General features: G+C 37.1%; 2 protein-coding genes across 2 annotated transcripts in view; both read right to left on the reverse strand.

Moving 5' to 3' along the window:
* Window positions 1–2,112: 2,112 nt before the first annotated feature.
* On the reverse strand, window positions 2,113–12,077 carry LOC103972747 (DEAD-box ATP-dependent RNA helicase 57). Its single transcript, XM_065167249.1, is given in 16 exon segments — window positions 2,113–2,136; window positions 2,222–2,307; window positions 2,310–2,410; window positions 4,923–4,991; window positions 4,993–5,062; window positions 5,065–5,116; window positions 5,195–5,275; window positions 5,454–5,550; window positions 6,729–6,820; window positions 6,904–7,022; window positions 7,112–7,232; window positions 7,631–7,644; window positions 7,987–8,080; window positions 9,098–9,111; window positions 10,561–10,642; window positions 11,979–12,077. Coding segments are annotated over 16 exon segments (1,215 nt in total).
* Window positions 12,078–12,919: 842 nt separating this feature from the next.
* Window positions 12,920–19,781, reverse strand: part of LOC135649636 (uncharacterized) — a 28,339-nt gene continuing 21,477 nt past the window's right edge. The window contains exons 14-17 of the mRNA XM_065168212.1: window positions 19,390–19,561; window positions 18,469–18,662; window positions 15,960–16,175; window positions 12,920–13,830 (exon numbers count right to left, since the gene is read on the reverse strand). Coding sequence (XP_065024284.1) covers window positions 13,195–13,830; window positions 15,960–16,175; window positions 18,469–18,662; window positions 19,390–19,561 — 1,218 coding nt within the window. The 3' untranslated portion in view covers window positions 12,920–13,194. The remainder of the gene's footprint in view (window positions 13,831–15,959; window positions 16,176–18,468; window positions 18,663–19,389; window positions 19,562–19,781) is intronic.

A 19,781-nucleotide genomic window follows, 5' to 3' on the forward strand; every position in this document is an offset into this window, starting at 1 on the left:
CGACATAGAGATGTCATTGGTGACCTAAGGATATGGTATGCTTGGTCGAGTCTCTCAAGATTACGTTAACACGCTGATTAGATCCCGATCCCCATTAGAGATCCGTCGAGGATCTTTGATTCATATACCGAAGGGAGTTATGTTAGTTTGTTAGAAAATATTACAGATATACTTAAATTGTGCAAGACACGAACTAACAGATCAGATTTCAAATACAAGCCCAACATTACACTGGATACTACATATGTTCTTGCTTATTCTATAATAATGCTAAACGTTGATGCACACAATAGTATGGTGAAAGATAAGGTTTGTTACTGAAGGAAGCTACGAGCTCTTGCTAGGTTGTTGGACTCCTCCATTGACAATAGAGAGGAAGTCTCGATTCGTTGCGTCTATGATTGAGGCAACAATAGAAAGCATCGACGATGGAGGCAGAAGCAACGCTAGGATTGGCTCGAGGTCATGTGAGTGTGAAGAGTGGCTTTTAAGGGTAAGAAAAAGGGTTATTAAACTAGGTGCTCGCACGAAGCCTGGGTTTGAGTAAGCGCCTAAGCAGTGCCTCATTGAAGCACACCGCCTGGTCTACACATGAGACGCTCGAGCGCCTATTTAAATCATTACTTTTCTTCCTTCTGTTACACTTCTTGGCTCAATGTCTTTACTATTCTCTTGATCTCTACAATTTTTTTCCTCTGCTGCAGCTATTAATTAAATGACAGCTTATAAAATGATGTCAATTTTGAAGAGATCCTTAACTAAGATCAGGGCAACCTAGGACCACAAACTTGCACTAATTTTGTCATCCGTCAATCTGGTTAATCTTTATGGAATTCCTTTCTCTTTTCCCTATTATTGGTCTTCAATATTCACTTTTACAAGAGAATATTTTATTTTATTTTTCCTAATTGAAATTTGTGATTTTTTTTCTTGGACTTGATCTGGTTAAGCTGTATGATTATGAAGATAATCATATTAACTCAAAACATGATCTTAATAATCTATGAAGTTATGAAGGACATATAAACATTTTTATCAGTGAATAGATTGAAATCCAACCTCGGGAAGGATGGGAGAAATGAACCTGATGCTTTAGAACATACTACAGCATTTCTTTTACTAGGCACTGTCATCGGGAATGGTTGATATCGAGTCTCTCTGTGGTCGGTGCTTTGTTTTACTAGGCAAAGCTAGAATCCAGGAAGGAACCTCACAGCCAGATGCTGCCATCAAATTGACTATGTTCCTCAGAAAAGGCTTATCCTCTTCGATGAAGAATGTTACAGCTTAGAACAATAGGAGAAACTAGGCAGAAGATCACAAGGCATAAGATTGGGAAAAGAAGAGCTTTAGAATCTGGATAGACAAATTTTAGAAAAGCATAAGATTAGGAAAAGAAAAGCTTTAGAATATGGAAAGACGATCACAAGGAATGAAGCCTGAGTGTGCATCTGCATAAAGATCATTAACAGTAGAAACTAGGCAGAAGATGGAAAAGTTGAATTTTGGGCATGGTACTATTGTTTTAAGGTTCATAAACATCTCATCCAATCATGAATTCATATTTGCTTATTGGTAAGACTTAACTTTATTCATCTGTTTATTCTCATCAAGATGATGACATCCAATCCTAATCCAAAGTTCTGAATAGGCATTGCCTTCTGTATTAGGATGCATTCCCAACATGAGTTTGCATGACCTGATATGCTAGTCCCAAACCTTACCTCTACCATTGACCCTCTCCCTCTCTCTGCAGGATGTTTGATTATTACTGTTTGAGAAAAGAGAGTGCTCAATGTTTTAAAAATTGTTAAATAAATCTAAATTGCTACTAATAACAATATTATTAGGGAGCCTCGAACTACCGTTTAAACAATTTCAATTGTATTAGTGCACTACACTGACATATTTATATTCATAATATAGAAAGGATATCCATCATTAAAAAGGAATAAGATATCATGCCTGTTCTGCTTGACAGACAGGCATATTTGATTAATCATGTGAATTTAATGTGCTAGAAATATAAAGATATCAGTTGTACCTCTGAAAAGCTTTGACGAATAGCAAGCAAAATTCCCTTTTTCACTACAGGCAAAAACAGGCTTTTGCTTAATCATCTCGGAGGCAGAATTTCTGTCAAAAGTTGTTCTGTTAGAGATGTATCATCTGAATAAGAAACTGGGAAGTTCATAGTGTAAATACGATTCTACATGCATACTTTTCTACCAATGATGATTCGAACTGCATCAACCATAACTGTACTTGCAAGTTTTTCAACAGGAAAACTCACACTGAACAGTGTAGCACTACAGTAGTTTTTGAACAGGCTTTGACCACAGAATCAATTTGTTCTACAAAACCTAGCTCAAAAAGCTTATCAGCTTCATCCAAGACAAGATATTTAACCCTGCACAGAGCAAATACTAAATGAGATATGCATGACCATTAATAAAAGTTATTGCACTTTATACACCACTTCTTACATAAAAAATGCTGAATGCTATGGATACAAAGTCAATATGACAACATATTTATGTGTTAATAATATCTATAATACATCAATGCAAGGAGTTTAATTTCGAATGATATCGTTCGGTATGGGCAGTACGTACCGATCCACCAGCAGATTGGTACACGGACCGTCCGCTATCGGGTGGTACCATCGATTAGGGCTATTTTCGCCCTATTACCATACGAAATCGATCGGTGATGGTCGATTTCGACCGTCGCCGCCCGCTACCGGGCGGTATTAGCTGAGGGAGAAGGAAGAAGAGGGAGAAGAAAAGGGAGAACTTGGAAATCCGACACCGCTCTCCCTCGACGATCTCGATCTGTCATCGTCCTGTTATGAACGGTCGTCGCGCACCCACAACAACTCCGTTCAATGAACCGTTCGTCGCCCTCGTCTACATGTACAACTGCTTAGCAGCATGTTTTGGCCTGGTTTTAAGTCCTTTTGCTTGTAAAAATGTAAGTTCGAACAAGTTGCAGCGCTATAGTGCGACAGCTTACCGAACCGAGCAAAACAGCCCCAAAACAGCTCTGTTTTCGCGTGCCATAGGTTGTTTTCTGCAGCTTACCGCCGCATGCGAAACGTCAGCCGTCTCAACACCCTAAAACCACCCGGGTGGCACCATGGGGGATGGGGCTTCGGTATAGTGTCGAGCGTTGAACAATATTTCACAAGTTCGCACGTTACCTTGACGGGAACTTGTTGTCGCGCCCGGCACCCGGTGAGCAGCTATTTGTGGACTTGTAGCTATTTGTCAACCCTCTAAAGTCCTTGTTTTCCTCCTCTCCCTCTTTTCTCTTGTGCACGCAAGGTGCTCGCTGAATTTCTTGTAAAGCTTTCCCTTTTCATGAGACGTCGGGACTTGTCTGTCGCTCGTTCTTCGAACTAATCAACTTTCTCTTTTATAGGTCCTTCGGGACCTACGAGAGGTTGCAAGTGGGCTAATCTTTACGGATGCAAATTGCAAGGGCAAAGCGCGACTTAGGCAATACAAGCTAAGTTCGCGTCTTTGTCGCAAGGGTGCCTCACGATTTAGGCAAAATAAGCTAAGTTCGCGTCTTTGCCGTAAGGGTGCCTCACGACTTAGGCAAGTCCAGCTAAGTCCGTGATAATCCTCTTTCGTCGGATGCTGCAGATGAGATGTCGCCTTCTCGTTTGAGGCGACAAGGCATCGGCGTCGTCGGCGACTTCTCATCCGCGCAGGGAGAAGAAACCGAGCAGAAGAAACGAGGCGACGTCGCCTTGATGACGTCACCCTATTTTCGCGGGGAGAAGAAACCTGGCGACGAAATGAGGCAAGGTTTCTTCTCCCCATGCGAGTAGAAGAAACGAGGCGACGTCGCCCTTTTTTTTATTTTTTTATTATATATATATATATATATATATATATATATATATATATATATATACACCGAGTGATACGCTAGAACGTATCGCTCGATATACTCGTATCGTATCGAGCTAAACTCGATACTCCATGATATGAAATTATGAACCTTGCTTTCATGTGCCTTCTCTAATCCCTGTAAGATAAGGACTTCACAAACTCGAATTTGCATATTGTGATTAAAAAATAAATGGTCTAAATTCCTGTATTTTGTATAGAGATAATAAATCAGTTGTGATTGCTATTCTGAAAAAACACCATTTTCCTGCTCCAATCCCACGATCTAACATCCTGCACCTGTCCAAGTTTTCTAGTAAACAGAGTTGGCTGATCATAACAACATTCAATAGAGATCTTAATGCATTTATACATGCTATTGTATTCTCACAACAGTCCTATTCAACTACTCTAACCTCCCAATACATTTTCTTTTAACCAAGCATAAAGTAAAACACCATTTGCTATGACTACCAGCTAATTTTGTACCACATCAGCTCAATTCTAGCATGAAACAGAGAAGCATAATTGTGCTTCCTATGCATATAAGTGCATCCATGGCATATATACTGGTGCATGCTACCACATGGTGGCATGAGCATGGTTGATGCATGCTAACAGAACACCATAAAGGTCACTGGCATGGCGGTAGGCCTACATCATGTAAGCAAATAAAACAGAGAAAGAATAATTGATATACAGACAAATGGGAAGCCATTAAGAATAAACAGATAAGAATATCCTCATCTTCAAAGAGGTGAGTGTTGGCATGATGACAAAAAACATATAATTACATTAATATTTCTCACCAACAAAATCTGGTTGTGATCTGAGCTTCATAATCAATTTTAATAGGCCCAGAAGAAGAGCAGACTCTGATTTATGTGATTTGAAACACAACAAACCTAGAGATCTATGCATATCTTTTATGTTCCAATTTTTGATATTTGCTAGTTCATAGCATAAAAAAGTGCGGAATGAATTTACTATAAACAGGACATACAAAGTTTTTTTAGTTCATACCGACTCAAGTCAAGCTTCCTTTTGCAAATAGCAAAGTCCAACCGGAGAGGAGTGGATATGATTATATCATGGCAATTTTTCAAAATCACCAAATCTGTAGAGCTCCTTAGTCATTAACTGGATGTAAAATTTCCTCCCCGTAATTCTCTAGTTGGGCAGAGAACAACAGCTTGTACACTATTCTTTAACCCTGGCTAATAACAGTAAGAAAAACTTAAACTAATGCAAAGTAAAAGACTGACAAGATGGTAGTCCATGTATAATAATGATACCTTAATCTTCATGAGCATTGGACATAAAAACGCCAATGTCTTGCCAGAACCAGTTGCTGCACATGCAAAGCAGTCCCTCTTCTGAAATATGTAAAACCATGATATGTTAGTCCTGAACTATTCAGATAATGATAATATTGTAACAGCATAGAGAAATTAGTTCAGCAGTAAAAGAGTAAATTTTCTAAAGTTCAATAAAAGATAGACATAGAGAGAGAATGGGGGAAGGAAAGACAGAGAAGCAAAATTTAAGGCATACAGAAAGGAGTACTGGAATAGCCTGCCTCTGAATAGGTGTAGGCTCTCGAAAACCAAGTTCAGAAAAGTTACGCAAAATATATGGTTTGCAGTTATACCTGCACACAAAATCAAAAATTCAAGAACTTAGAAATTCGGCAAGAAAACTGCAACTGTATAAAAGGATGAACTAAAAAAGAAACATGCTGGAAATGTGATTTGTTCTTTTTGACAACATATAGTCACATAATTATTACTATGAAGTAGTACATTTCAGCGCTATAGGTACCCATATGTAAGGAATTTACTAGAGCACAAGATACCAAAGACAGAGAAGAGGCCAGATAATCCCCAAAACAATGAAAAATGACAGTATGATATAGCAAGTCCTTGTTATAGATATTATATTGTTCTTATTTATTATTCCTTACAATATTACTTCTATAGGTACAAAAACATCTTGGATAAACACATCAATTATGGAACCCTGTGCAATAAATTCTGGAAGAAAATAAAATGTCAAAATACTGATGATGCAAAAACAAAGAAAAAACATTATTGATTTTGTTTGATCAACCATCTAACGCGATGACATTGTCATTCAGCCTCAACTCTGGAGGTTACCAAAATGAAGAATCAATCTCTATCGTCAACTAGCAATAGTGATTAGCAGCAGATGAAACGACATTGTCTGTTTTCTTTGCTTTTTTTGACAGAACTATTAAAGGTAAAACTAAGAACCATTATGTCTCTTTCTTTTGTTTCAAGCTAATAAGATAAAAATTCTACAGTAAGGATGTGAGGATTAAACATCTGAAGACATTGTTCAGTATATTGGTTCAATGGTAGCAAATATTTTATGCAGTAACTGATGGTCATGATAGTCTATGATCATCATGTCTTTAATCCTAAAGAGCTTAAATAAAGGCAGGACAAAAAGATAATGGTTGTGAACCTCCTTAATCAAAGAATAAACAGGAAATGTCGCTGCTGCCTGCATTGCACAAATATAGGACACCACAGAGCTTGCCACATGCGATCAGCTCAAGGTCTGGACATGTATTATGATATTGAGATAATATAAACTAAGGATTTGAATTCAGCCAGTAACATGTTCATACTGGCTGGGCTGCTCAGGGGCATGAGTGCATACAGAATATGCTATGCACTGATGCCACTACATAGGCCAGTATGAGATCGTTCAGCATGTACCATCAAAAAATTTGTGCCAAAAGCCAAGCAACAGTGTGCTGCAAGTTGATCTCTAAACAAGGATTCTCCATATATGGGATCTCACCTTGAGCTTAGCTCTGCAAAACTCTCAAGCGGGGGAGGAACACCATGTCCCGAAATGTGAATTCCATACTTCTTACGCAGAATAGAAGCTTTCTGAAGCAGGAAACAAAAATTTTAAGGTATGAAAACAAAAAAGAATCATTCAACAAAAAATAACAAAACTAGACCAAAATCACCTCAATCTCCTTTTCCACGTCCTTCTTCATCTCAGCAGAAGTAACCTCCAAAGCATTTCTTTCTAGAATAGAGGACAAAGACTCGGAACTCTTGAACACACTGAACCCCTCCACAGCATCTCATACACCAAATCCCAAACAAGATTATGACATGTAAACGAAGCTCGCATCACACAAAAGGTGCGTGTAGGTAAGCCAGAGATGCAACCAGAAGAGTCCTTATCCTTGCGCATTCGCTTCTTCTCCTTCTTGTTCGCCTTCACCTTCAGCAAGGTGTCCGGCGCTGCATCCGCTATGCCCTCAAGATCATCCGGTTCTTTCTTCGGCTGCTGCAACAAAGAACAAAGATTCAAGGATTAAAGTCAATCCAAACAGGGAATTGGTTCATAGACCAGCACAAATTAACTAAAAATAGACTAAAAAATAGGTTAACTGTATACAAGTAGTCTTGTCTGACCAAACCATAATTAACTAAAATTAGACTAAAAAAGAGGCATTAATGTTGAAGATTATGAGAATTAAAAAATATGATAATTGGGATATTGTCATGAGAATTGCAAAACTGAACAATTTTTATGAACAGCCTACAAGGCTGGTACTTTTATATAAAGAAAATGTGCAGACATTTGTGCTATAAAGAATCACATAAAATATAGTAAATAATCAATATAAGAAAAGATGAAAGAAAACAACCACAAACAAATGAAACATTTACCAAATTAAATACCTCATCATGAAGAACTGCAGATGACCAAGAATATAAAATACAACAGTAAACAATTTCAATGGTCAAAATAACCTTAAAGCTTCATCACACAAAATACAGAGCTTAATATATCATAAACCTTACCACCATGGGTTTTTATAAATAAAATGGATGATCTCCAATGGAATAGTTTAAATAACTCCATAAAAGAGAGCAAACATATATATAAACTATGCTACTCCACATCAAAACCAATACTTTATTTTAGAAGTAAATAACTACAGTGTTATTGGTGCCAAGTCTATGTACTATAAATTTAGACACATAAAAAACTGCAAGCAATAGATCAATAAACGTATCATGATTAGAGAAGCTACAAGCTCCAATGTCTAAAATCCCCAAGCTAATCTGGATGTCTACCACCTCAAAGCTATCAGAGACCAAATTCGCAAACAAGAACCATGAAACAACCTACAATCCTTATAAAACAGGAAATCAGATGCAATTAATATACTAAATCAAGCGTCAAGAACAAGGCCGCCCCTAAAACCATTGCAGATCTACCTGATCTAATGGTTTCCACTACAAACAACCAATGCTTATACCCACCATATCCGTCTCTAATCATGATCCTTGGTGCAGCAGCAAAGCTTGCTATGAAAATCTATGACCAAAAGAATCTATTCAAAAGAATCCTTGTACCAACACTTCTCTGCACCAAGGATCAAGAATTTGCGATAGAATGGCCACTATAGGACAGGAAACAAACGAATGCAAGAGATCACCATCGATGCAACTATAGAAAACCCTCCTTGTTGATCGCCACATTCGTTTTTAGCCTCTACCAAGGAAGCTAAGCTAATGATGGTGTCAACGGCTAGGTTTTCACCACCATCAAGGAAGCGGTGGTCATGAAATAGACCATAAGAATCTTTACCAAAGAATCCCTATACCGAACTATCTTTGGACCAAGGATCAAGAACTTATGATGGAACGATGACAATAAGGATGGAAGCAAGCAAAAGCATGCCATCGTCATCGAAGACCGATGCAACGAGAGAAAACCCACCTCCGCCTCGTCCATGAAAAATAGACTAAAAATAGACTAAAAAAGAGGCATTAATGTTTTGTCTGACCAATAGACTAAAAATAGACTAAAAAATAGACTAAAAATAGACTAAAAAATAGATTAACTGTATACAAGTAGTCTTGTCTGACCAAACCATAATTAATTAAAAATAAACTAAAAAAGAGGCATTAATGTTGAAGATTATGAGAATTAAAAAATATGATAATTGGGATATTGTCATGAGAATTGTAAAACTGGACAATTTTTATGAACAACCTACAAGGCTGGTACTTTTATATAAAGAAAGTGTGCAGACATTTGTGCTATAAAGAATCACATAAAATATAGTAAATAATCAATACAAGAAAAGATGAAAGAAAACAACCACAAACAAATTAAACATTTACCAAATTAAATACCTCATCATGAAGAACTGCAGATGACCAAGAATATAAAATACAACAGTAAACAATTTCAATGGTCAAAATAACCTTAAAGCTTCATCACACAAAATACAGAGCTTAATATATCATAAACCTTACCACCATGGGTTTCTATAAATAAAATGGATGATCTCCAATGGAATAGTTTAAATAACTCCATAAAAGAGAGCAAACATATATATAAACCATGCTACTCCACATCAAAACCAATACTTTATTTTAGAAGTAAATAACTACAGTGTTATTGGTGCCAAGTCTTTGTACTATAAATTTAGACACATAAAAAACTGCAAGTAATATATCAATAAACGTATCATGATTAGAGAAGCTACAAGCTCCAAGGTCTAAAATCCCCAAGCTAATCTGGATGTCTAACACCTCAAAGCTATCAGGGACCAAATTCGCAAACAAGAACCATGAAACAGCCTACAATCCTTATAAAACAGGAAATCAGATGCAATTAATATACTAAATCAAGCATCAAGAACAAGGCCGCCCCTAAAACCATTGCAGATCTACCTGATCTAATGGTTTCCACTACGAACAACCAATGCTTATACCCACCATATCCGTCTCTAAAACAAGATTCCCAGCGTTAGATCGATCAAAAAATAAACACAAAAAAGAAGAGAATGATACCGATCTGAAAAAAGAATAGATATCTGTCTAACGGATTGCTTGATCAAAGACACACCGATCCATAATTTAGTAGAGAACACACTTGTAAATTTCTTCAAATCGACTCGAAAATATCGAAATAGTAGACACAGGACTCGATCGATCCACTCAGGTACACGATCAGCAACCAGATAAACGAAGAAAACATGAAAATAGACAAAGATCTCCAGAAATCAAGGAATCATATGAGATTAAGGTTTTACCCTTCCGAAGCGGTCCCCTCTTTTCTCGGAGACAAAGGAGAGAGGTGATAGAAATGCAAGAACGGGATGACAGAGAGTTCCTCTCGCGTATTAAATGGCAGTGATTCCTCTTTTTTCTTAGGGTGCATACAAAGGGAAAACTCAGAGGGAAGTAACAAAAAGTTCAAGAAAGATTGAAAACTCAGAGGGAAAAATAGGGTAATTCAGAATTTGATAATTTTAGGGTTTAGGGGAAAATATAGTTGTTAGATTCATGAATCCATATTCGTCAAGCCAACCAAAAGTCTTATATACGATGATTTATTGACATGTATAACATATCAGATGACAGATGTAACAGAATTAGTAATGAAAATGCATTATGGAATAAAAATGCAAATCAATTATTGCTTCTATTACTTAAAAAGAGATTACTAAAATAATATCATGTGATAAAAACCTATGTATAACATTCCATAAAAAAAAAATGAAAGGAGACTAAACTAAATTGCACAAGAATATTCACTTAAGCATTAGAACTACGAAAGTCCAATAAGCTTCAATCAAAACAATGCTTACCTGAATAAATATCACATTCATTTACTGGCTGTGGTCGGTGCCCTCCTTGGCTTGCCATAAAGAACTTCCCACACTCACTAAACTGATCATAATATTACAAACAGATTAGCTGGATTTATCAAACACTAATGAATAAACTTTCTCAGCCACTTATCGGCAACCAATCCAATTATCTCTTCTTCATCCATAAGAAGCACCTAAAACCATTGCAGATCTACCAGATCTAATGGTTTCCACTACAAACAACCAATACTTATACCCACCATATCCGTCTCTAAAACAAGATTCCCAGCGCTAGATCGATCAAAAAATAAACACGAAAAAGAAGAGAATGATACCGATCTGAAAACAAGAACAGATATCTGTCTAACGGATTGCTTGATTAAAGACACACCGATCCATGATTTAGTAGAGAACACACTTGTAAATGTCTTCAAATCGACTCGAAAATAGCAAAATAATAGACACAGGACTCGATCGATACGCTCAGGTACACGATCAGCAACCAGATAAACGAAGAAAACATGAAAAATAGACAAAGATCTCCAGAAATCAAGGAAGAATTCATATGAGATTAAGGTTTTACCCTTCCGAAGCGGCACCCTCTTTTCTCGGAGACAAAGGAGAGAGGCGACAGAAACGCAAGAACGGGATGACAGAGAGGTCCTCTCGCGTATTAAATGAGTGATTCATCTTTTTTCTTAGGGTGCAGACAAAGGTCCGTAAAGAAAATCAAGCATATAGAACAAGGCCACCCCTAAAACCATTGCAGATCTACCTGATCTAACAGTTTTCATGACAAACAACCAACCCTTATACCCACCATATCCGTCTCTAAAACAATATTCCCAGCGCTAGATCGATCAAAAAATGAACACGAAAAAGACGAGAATGATACCGATCTGGAAACAAGAACAGATATCTGTCTAACGGATTGCTTAATCAAAGATCATACCAATCCATAATTTAGTAGAGAACACACTTGAAAATATCTTTAAAGCGACTCGAAAATAGCGAAATGGAAGACACAGGACCCGATCAATCCGGTCAGATACACGATCATCAACCAGATAAACGAAGAAAACATGAAAATAGACAAAGATCTCTAGAAATCAAGGAAGAATTCACATGATATTAAGGTTTTACCCTTCCGAAGCGGCTCCCTCTTTTCTCGGAGACAAAGCAGAGAGGCGACAAGGAGTGGCTGAGAGTGGTCCTCTCGCGTATTAAATGGCACCGAAGAGAACGAAGACAGAGAACAAACGAGGCGTTTCAAGAAATATGATGGGGAGGACAGAGGAGAATATATAGGGGTGGAGTGTCTAGTATCATAGGTCGGTGAGAGGGACGCCCGGGTTGCTAGAAACGATCCGTTAACAGATACGATCTCCGCGTCTCCCGAACGACATAATGAACACGGAATCACCATCAGGCAACGTGGCGTAACGACATCGCCATGAATTGACCGCATTACCCTCTACAGTGACATTTAATATACGAGATGCCTTCAGTACCATTCGCGCTAGTATGGGCACGTGCTACCGCTACAAAAAAAATAATAACAGTCGTCACATTCCAATTGTACGGATATTTATATCATAATTCAAGGTATCATTTATCTTTAAATATATATTTATTTAAATTAATAAAAATATATTTTTTAAAAAAATTCAAGAATGCATGACGTTTGAAATCGTAGGAAGCGGTCAATCCCCAAAGTAGTATAAAAACTACCCTTAAATAGATGCCAAAAGAGATGTCTCTATACATTAACTCAGTCATACAGTATACAGTTTACATTGCTGTTTTCTTCTTTTTGCTAAAAGCATTGAAGGGATCGCGTCAGACAACTTCTAGTGTCGCCTTGTCAAGCAGGATCCTAGTCTGTCTATTCGTTCATCTCGAATCGAGTCACTAACAAAATGACTTCCAACCGAACAACCTGTGTGGTCTCACCTCATCAAGTCTCCCACGTCAACCTGGATGAGCCTGTAGCAATTGCTCGGTGTAAACCAATCCATCCCGTGTGTTCTCATTAGCACGGTGTTCCGCTACCAGTTAGTGATTGCTCGTTTGTTCTTCGTATGATACTATTGCCTCTTTGATTTGATGGTGAAGACATGCAATCTACATTCCTTCGGCTTTTAGGTACAATCGCCCCGGCTTGCTACCCTGTGCTCCAGGTGTACACCTACTGTTTCCTACTGTTTAACATGATTGGGGCCAGATGATTATTTCGGCAATCCCACACACGATGTCATTTCCGCTTGCAAACTGGCAAAGCTTCGCAACTACGGCGTACCCCAGTTGAAAATACATATATGTAAACCTAAAAAACAACCAAGGATAACAAGAGGAATCACACAATATTAATGGTATGATAACCAAACATTTGAGTAGATTTCAGAGTTTCATGAACATCATACAAATGAAATCATTTAACTCCATGAGACAGAATATACAAGAAATTATCTCACTGAAGGAAAGTTACCCAAACTTGCCTTGCTAGAAAAGGATAACTACCATGTGCAAAGTGACATCTAATGCCCTTTTACATTCTCAATGATTCTTAACATCTCCCACAAATTTACAGAGTACATTCAACATGATACAGATCGGACTGTACAAATGTTATCATAAAAGAACTTCTGATTCCATCTTTCTAAATACTACCTCCACAGATGAAGGATCTATATCAAGGCCTAAATCTTCTCCTGCATAATTCACAAACAAATATTCCTTTTTGGATGATGCGGCAGGAAGCAACTCAGAAATCCCAGCCAGATCTCGGCATGGTGGAAGGATAACATCCCTTCTATTCAGGGAATAGTAGACGTCGGCAAGCAGAAGCCAGGTAAGGTCTGAATCAATGCAAGCAAGTCCTGATAATGCCCTTAGAGATGCATCTTTGAGACCTGCCATGCTACTGCAAGCAATACCTACGACAATACCACTAACTTTCTTCAGGACTGTCTGCAATGCTGAACTAGTCCTCTTGTCTGAACATATCAAGGTAATCATGTCCAATACTGCTGCCTGGATTTTTTGGCTGGAGACTTCAGCCATAGGTTCTTCTGAAGTTATAGAATTACTTCGGTAAGGGAGAAGAATTCTTTCCTCATTTGTTAGCATTGGTTTCCTTCGAAATGTGGATGAAGTAAGCAACTTCCATATAGTATGCCCATCATTCTGAAACCGGCGAACAAAAAAGTCACCGCCACCAATTTGAACTGCTTTATGCAGCATATTCAAGCATTTTCTGATCACAACCTGAAAAAGAATAAAAGAAAAATCAAAGCTGTATCTAATGCAGCCACATGCCAAGGCTTTTCAACTGGGAATACAGCATAACTCCTTCAACTGGGAATACAGCATAAATCCTTTAACTGGGAATACAGCAAGGTAGAAACATCACTGCATAATCAGAAGACAAAATATTAAAAGTCCTTTAATGGCTAAATACAGCAAGTTAGAAGCATCAGAAGACAATATTTGAACCCTAATAGCATAAATCATTTAATGGTTACTAAAAGTCCAAAATAACATGGAGCCACATTGTCACGAACGGTCGTCGCACACTCGCAACAACTCCGTTCAACGAACCGTTCGTCGCTTACACCTACATGTACAGCTGCTTGCCAGCATGTTTTCTCTTGATTTTGTGTCATTTTACTTGTAAAAATGTAAGTTCGAACAAGCTGTAGCGTTACAAAGCGACCGCTCACCAAACCGAGCAAAACAGCCCAAAACAACTCCGTTTTCGTGTGCCGCGGACTGATTTCTGGAATCTGCCTCCGCTCACCAAAACGTTAGCCATCTCAGCCCCTTGGAACCCCTCGGGTGGCACAGGGCTGGATGGGGCTTCGGTATAGTACCAGGCGTTGAACACTCATTCGCAAGTTCGCACGTTACCTTGACGGGAACTTGTTGTCGCGCCCAGGACTCGATGAGCAGCTATTTGTGGGCTTGCAGCTGTTCGTTCAACCTTCTAAAGCCCTAGTTTTCCCCCTCTCCCTCTTTTCTCTTGTGCACGCAAGGTGCTCGCTGAATTGCTTGTAAAGCTTCCCCTCTTTTCGCGAGATGTCGGGACTTGTCCGTTGCTCGTTCTTTCGAACTAATCAACTTTCTCTTTTACAGGTCCTTCGGGACCTGCGAGAGGTTGCAAGTGGGCTGATCTTTGCAGAGCAATATCGCAAGGGCAAAGCGCGACTTAGGCAACGCAAGCTAAGTTCACGGCTTGGCCGCAAGGGTGCCTCACGCCTTAGGCAATTCCAGCTAAGGCCGTGACAACATGTCAAGGCTTTTCAACTTGGAAGTACCAACGCTCCATATTCATTTCTGTATCAAATGCTCCAACACCACTGCATAAGACACATACACAATACACATTGGCATGGCCTCTCAGTAGCCCAAATATTTTTATTTTTTATTTTTTTGCAATTGGGCAAAGTTTCAAAACCAAATCAACACCTTCTGACACCAAACTTTCAGAACAACCATTTAATTTCTTAACCATTTAACTCTCTCATTACATAAGCCCTAAAGCTCCAAACCCCCCTATTGTCCTATATGCATAACCATACATAATCCACTAAAACATCAAACAAAATATGGTGTTATTGGAGCTGTCAAGCATTAACAAGTGTTATAACTTCATTATCAAATAAAGCAAGAAGGATTACATAAAATGTGTATCTCTACACTCAAGACTAGTATGTCTTTGATCCTATGGTACTTGAGCTCATTGTTAAATATTATCATCATTCTCCTCTATGTCTTTTCTTTTTTAATTTCTTATCAACCACTCCATTCCCAATCCCCTTTAGCCCTTTGTAGGTTGTCCTACATTTAGATGGTACTTTGAAAGTTTCAAATGAAAGCAACAGGCACCAAGAAAAGTTTAGCAAACTGCAACATATAGGTCCGTTACACGATGCTTGTGATGACATTCTCTTCTTGTCTTGATCTAGGAATGATGTTGTGGACCAACATTAACCAATCATCAGGCCTCTCCTCCAGCCAGAAAATGGTTACAACATATGGTACATAAACTAACTACATCTAAAATAACAGGATTTCGAATGTGATACCAGTTGGTTAGTATTCGTGTCACAATTTTTAAAATGGCAAGTCAACTGTGCAATATAGGTTACATATTCCAAGATGCCAAATATAGTCAAAATAATAAGATCTAGAAGATTCCTATGCGTCCAGTCATCCAAAAGTCCATTTTTCAGCTAGGTCGGTCAACAAAAGATTGATAAGACATGTGAAATATATATGAAGCTTCAGCATAAATCAGACAATCAAGCAAAGTACGATGTAGCAGAATAGACTAAATGTTAACGGAAAAAAGACCAAAGAGATATACTAAATTAGCAAAAAAAAATCTATCATACCACTGAAACCTTATTTTTAAGGCAAAGAATCAAATAAGGCCAGATTATGTTCATTGCTGGAAGCACTCTGTTCTCGTCAGCTTCGTCATCTGCAGCCTCCATCCCATCTTTCAGATCATTTAGTGATAGCAACTGAACTGCTTCCCAGATTGCTGCTTTGGTTTGTTTCTCGTGCTTATAAGCTTCCTCCACTTTTGCAAGAGATACAGAAACATCCTACAAAAAAAATGCCTTACTCTGAAGTACAAACAACTGAAATCTAAGGAGAATAACAAGAAAGATTTTGTTTTACTATTTTCCAATAAGATATTTACCACTCAAGCCCCTAACAAAAGTATACATCTAATTATTTTATTTAGTTGAACAAAGAAAACATATTATGCAATGGTTCAAAACCAACACACAATTGTCAAACATAACCAATAATAATATGGAGAAGAGGGTTCATGTTTCCTACCATACCAACTGATTTTGGCACAGAAACCAAGACTTCGAATAACATTTGCTTTGTTGCAACAGTCTAACCAGTAACACCTTTTTAGGGCAGCAATTTACAGGAAGAATCTGCTAAACTGATAGTCCTAAATGACTTGCTTAAAAGTAATGAGACAACGGACTGAGACCTTGGGAATAAATGTGAAATTTTGTTCTCTGCAAAATACAACATTATTCCAGAAAGAGAAAAGGAGTGTTGAGAAAAATACAAACCAACAAGAAGTTGCAGTCTATTTACTTTGATCATACTACTTAAAATTATGATGCAGGTTGTTGATCTGTTTTGCAACACTGTATTTTCCAGATTGCCATCATACATGACGAGATAAACAAGTTAAAAATCGAATCTCAAAGTTTTATTCGGCTTTATAAATAGAGAACACCTAAGCAAAAATAGAATTCATATGATATATTACACTTCAAATCCATTCAAAAAAGGCTTAAATTAAAAAAAAATTAAGAACCAAGTTTTCATGTCTCTTACCTTTTTTGGGAAAAAAAGCATTTAGTTAAATGATGTGAAAAGATCAAGACGTCTTACCCCAACTTACTAAGTGAACACGACCGAAAAGCAACAGAACTACCAGGAACTAATCCAAAAAAGTCAACATTATCCCTACCCCCACATACCAAAAACCAAGCAGCATGGCCCATGCTTGGATTGTACCCATGATCCAAATTATCCTACACCAAGGAAATTATGACAAACTGAAATCATACTCAGAACAGTTCATTTTCCCAATTAAACCATATAACAACATTCAGAACATGTTCTGACTTTTCATGGTTGCTACCCCAATAAAAGTGGCACTTCTAGAAACTGAAAGCCACAATGAAACACATGATTTAGGGAAATAATACAGTAACACCTCCAAATGGTCAACATCTTAAAACCCTTGACAAGCATATAGTTATATAAAGAACAAAGAGACGGTAAATGCAAGCCTTTCACTTAGCAAAACAATGGCGTCCCTGTTACAATAATCCAGAACAAGTCACAGAATAAACAACTATCATAGCAGAGCCAAATGAACTTTCTTCAAAAATAAACATCTAAAATAACAGATCCAAATGAAAATAAAGCTTTAAAAAACCTTCATTTGGACCTACATAATCAAAAATCTGCATGGCAATGTACCTGTTCCTATTGCTTAAATAATTTCTAGTTTGTAATCATTGGATTTTACGGAAACATAGACTTCAAAATTTGTCCAACTTTATAACCTTGCAAATGACAAGCAAACTACATTATGTAGCCAGTAATCATTCTATCCATCATTAATAGCTTGTCATTTGTAAGAAGATCCATTTGCGAAATACACTCCATGAAAAGCAACAAGCGTATGAATGTTAGTAAAAAATTTTGAATTCACAGACTAAGCACAAAGCACTTGTACCAAAAAATAATCTAATGAATAAGGTATCTGATAGGTACATAAAGGTAAGCCATCTACCCAAGTATCCTTACGTCAAAAAATTTCAGAAATCCAAGTTGCGGTATATGAATAAGTAATCAATTAATTTTCCACTAAAATTACATAGCCCCAGTAGTATGAAAATACTGCTATCAAACAAAGAAATGCTAAACAAACGAAAAGGGTCATCAACATGAAAAGGTATCCTACTTGTGAAGCAACATGTGCTGTCCTTTGTTCTTTACTTATTTTCAATCCAGATTTTTTTTTCTTTTAAGTCACTTGTAAGGTTTCACTTTAAACACAGGTAACTAAGAGGTTTCCTCACATCACAATAAATACTGAAATGGCTGAGCTTAACTTGTGTTTTCCCTTTATATAGTAGAAACTTAAATTGAGAAAGACTAAATTTAATTCTCTCTGACTGAAAGAAAGAACTGCAAAATTGACCCTTCCCAGACCTGCATTAATGGGTGCCTGTGCATTGAGCTGCCTTCTGACAATTAAACACCAAACAGTATTCGCAACAGCAGAATGAGAATTTGAAAGAGATTCATTTGGCCAAAACTGTTTTATCAAGAAACATATCAAGCAAGTACCTCAATAATGTTCAGAGACACCAGACAAGCTGATTCTTTCTGTGAAGAAACAAGTGGTGATGCAGCTTTTAAGCATGATCCAACAAGAGATCCAACAATTCTTCTGTATCTTTTCATCTCATTAAACTTAAACAATAATTCCTCCCAATATTCCAAGTGAAGACTAACATCATCAAAATTGACAGATCCAATTTCTGGTTGTCAAATTAGAACAAAAAGGCAATGGGAAATTATTCCAAATAGCACTTGCATTGAACAAAGAGAACCTTGAAAGACTACATAAAATATTCAAACACTAGATTAAAAAAATCATAATAACAATACCAATTGAAACAAAGAAATGAGAAAAAAATAGCACCGGAAGCCTGCTAAACCACAGAAGATAACTATTTAATCTGTCTCCACTTTCACATCTTCAAAGAGAACTAATTCTTTGTTTTTAGAAATGTGTTCTTTCACTGGGAGAGTGTATAAAATTTTATGATCAAAGTGCTTAGTTTGTTAGTTAAATATGGCAATCACATGTGAAAGCAACTAAACTTCTACACTCTTAGTCATATTTCATCATGATATCCGATATACTAAATAGTGCAATTTGATATATGAGATATCTGTCTAAGCGAAGATCACAGTAATGTAGGAATTTTTAGTACAATTTTACAAATAAAAGCAATATACAGTAAAATCATTGCCGAAACTCAAAGAAATATCGAACTTTGTTCTGTTAGATACAACTTAGGAGTAACTAAATGCAAAAAACAACTCTTTCAATTCTTTATTTTATGAATTTCTTAAATTAATACTCACAAAATTCAATGAAACATAATTTGGTAGATTTCATGTTCATGTGCCAATCATTCAACAGTACTAATGAAAGCTGAAACAGAAGACCAGAATCCTTATAGTACAAATCAGAATTACCTAAAGCCTGGGATTCGGTACACATGGAGAAGGAGCTTCTAGCCACATGATTCTCATTAATCCATTTTTGCATCATAAGAATCTTGGAGCTGATGTGTGCACTAAATATTTCTGCCTGATCTGGCAAAGAAGATGCTTCAGTTTGTGATGCCTTTGCAATTTCACCCACAGCCTAGACACAAGAATATTAACAAGCAGCAAGCTCAAAATACAAATAAGAAAATCTGATTGTAACATCTTCAAACTTTAGGATTAAGATGAAATAATAGAACAAGATAAAACAAGAAAGAAGAATATAATAATAGAACAAGATAAAACAAAAAAGATTTTTTTTTCTCCAAGCAAAAGAGATTTATATTCATTATATTAAACATAAAACAAAAAGGAAACAT

This window comes from Musa acuminata, chromosome BXJ3-9, assembly GCF_036884655.1.
Source record: "Musa acuminata AAA Group cultivar baxijiao chromosome BXJ3-9, Cavendish_Baxijiao_AAA, whole genome shotgun sequence".
Lineage (NCBI taxonomy): Eukaryota > Viridiplantae > Streptophyta > Magnoliopsida > Zingiberales > Musaceae > Musa > Musa acuminata.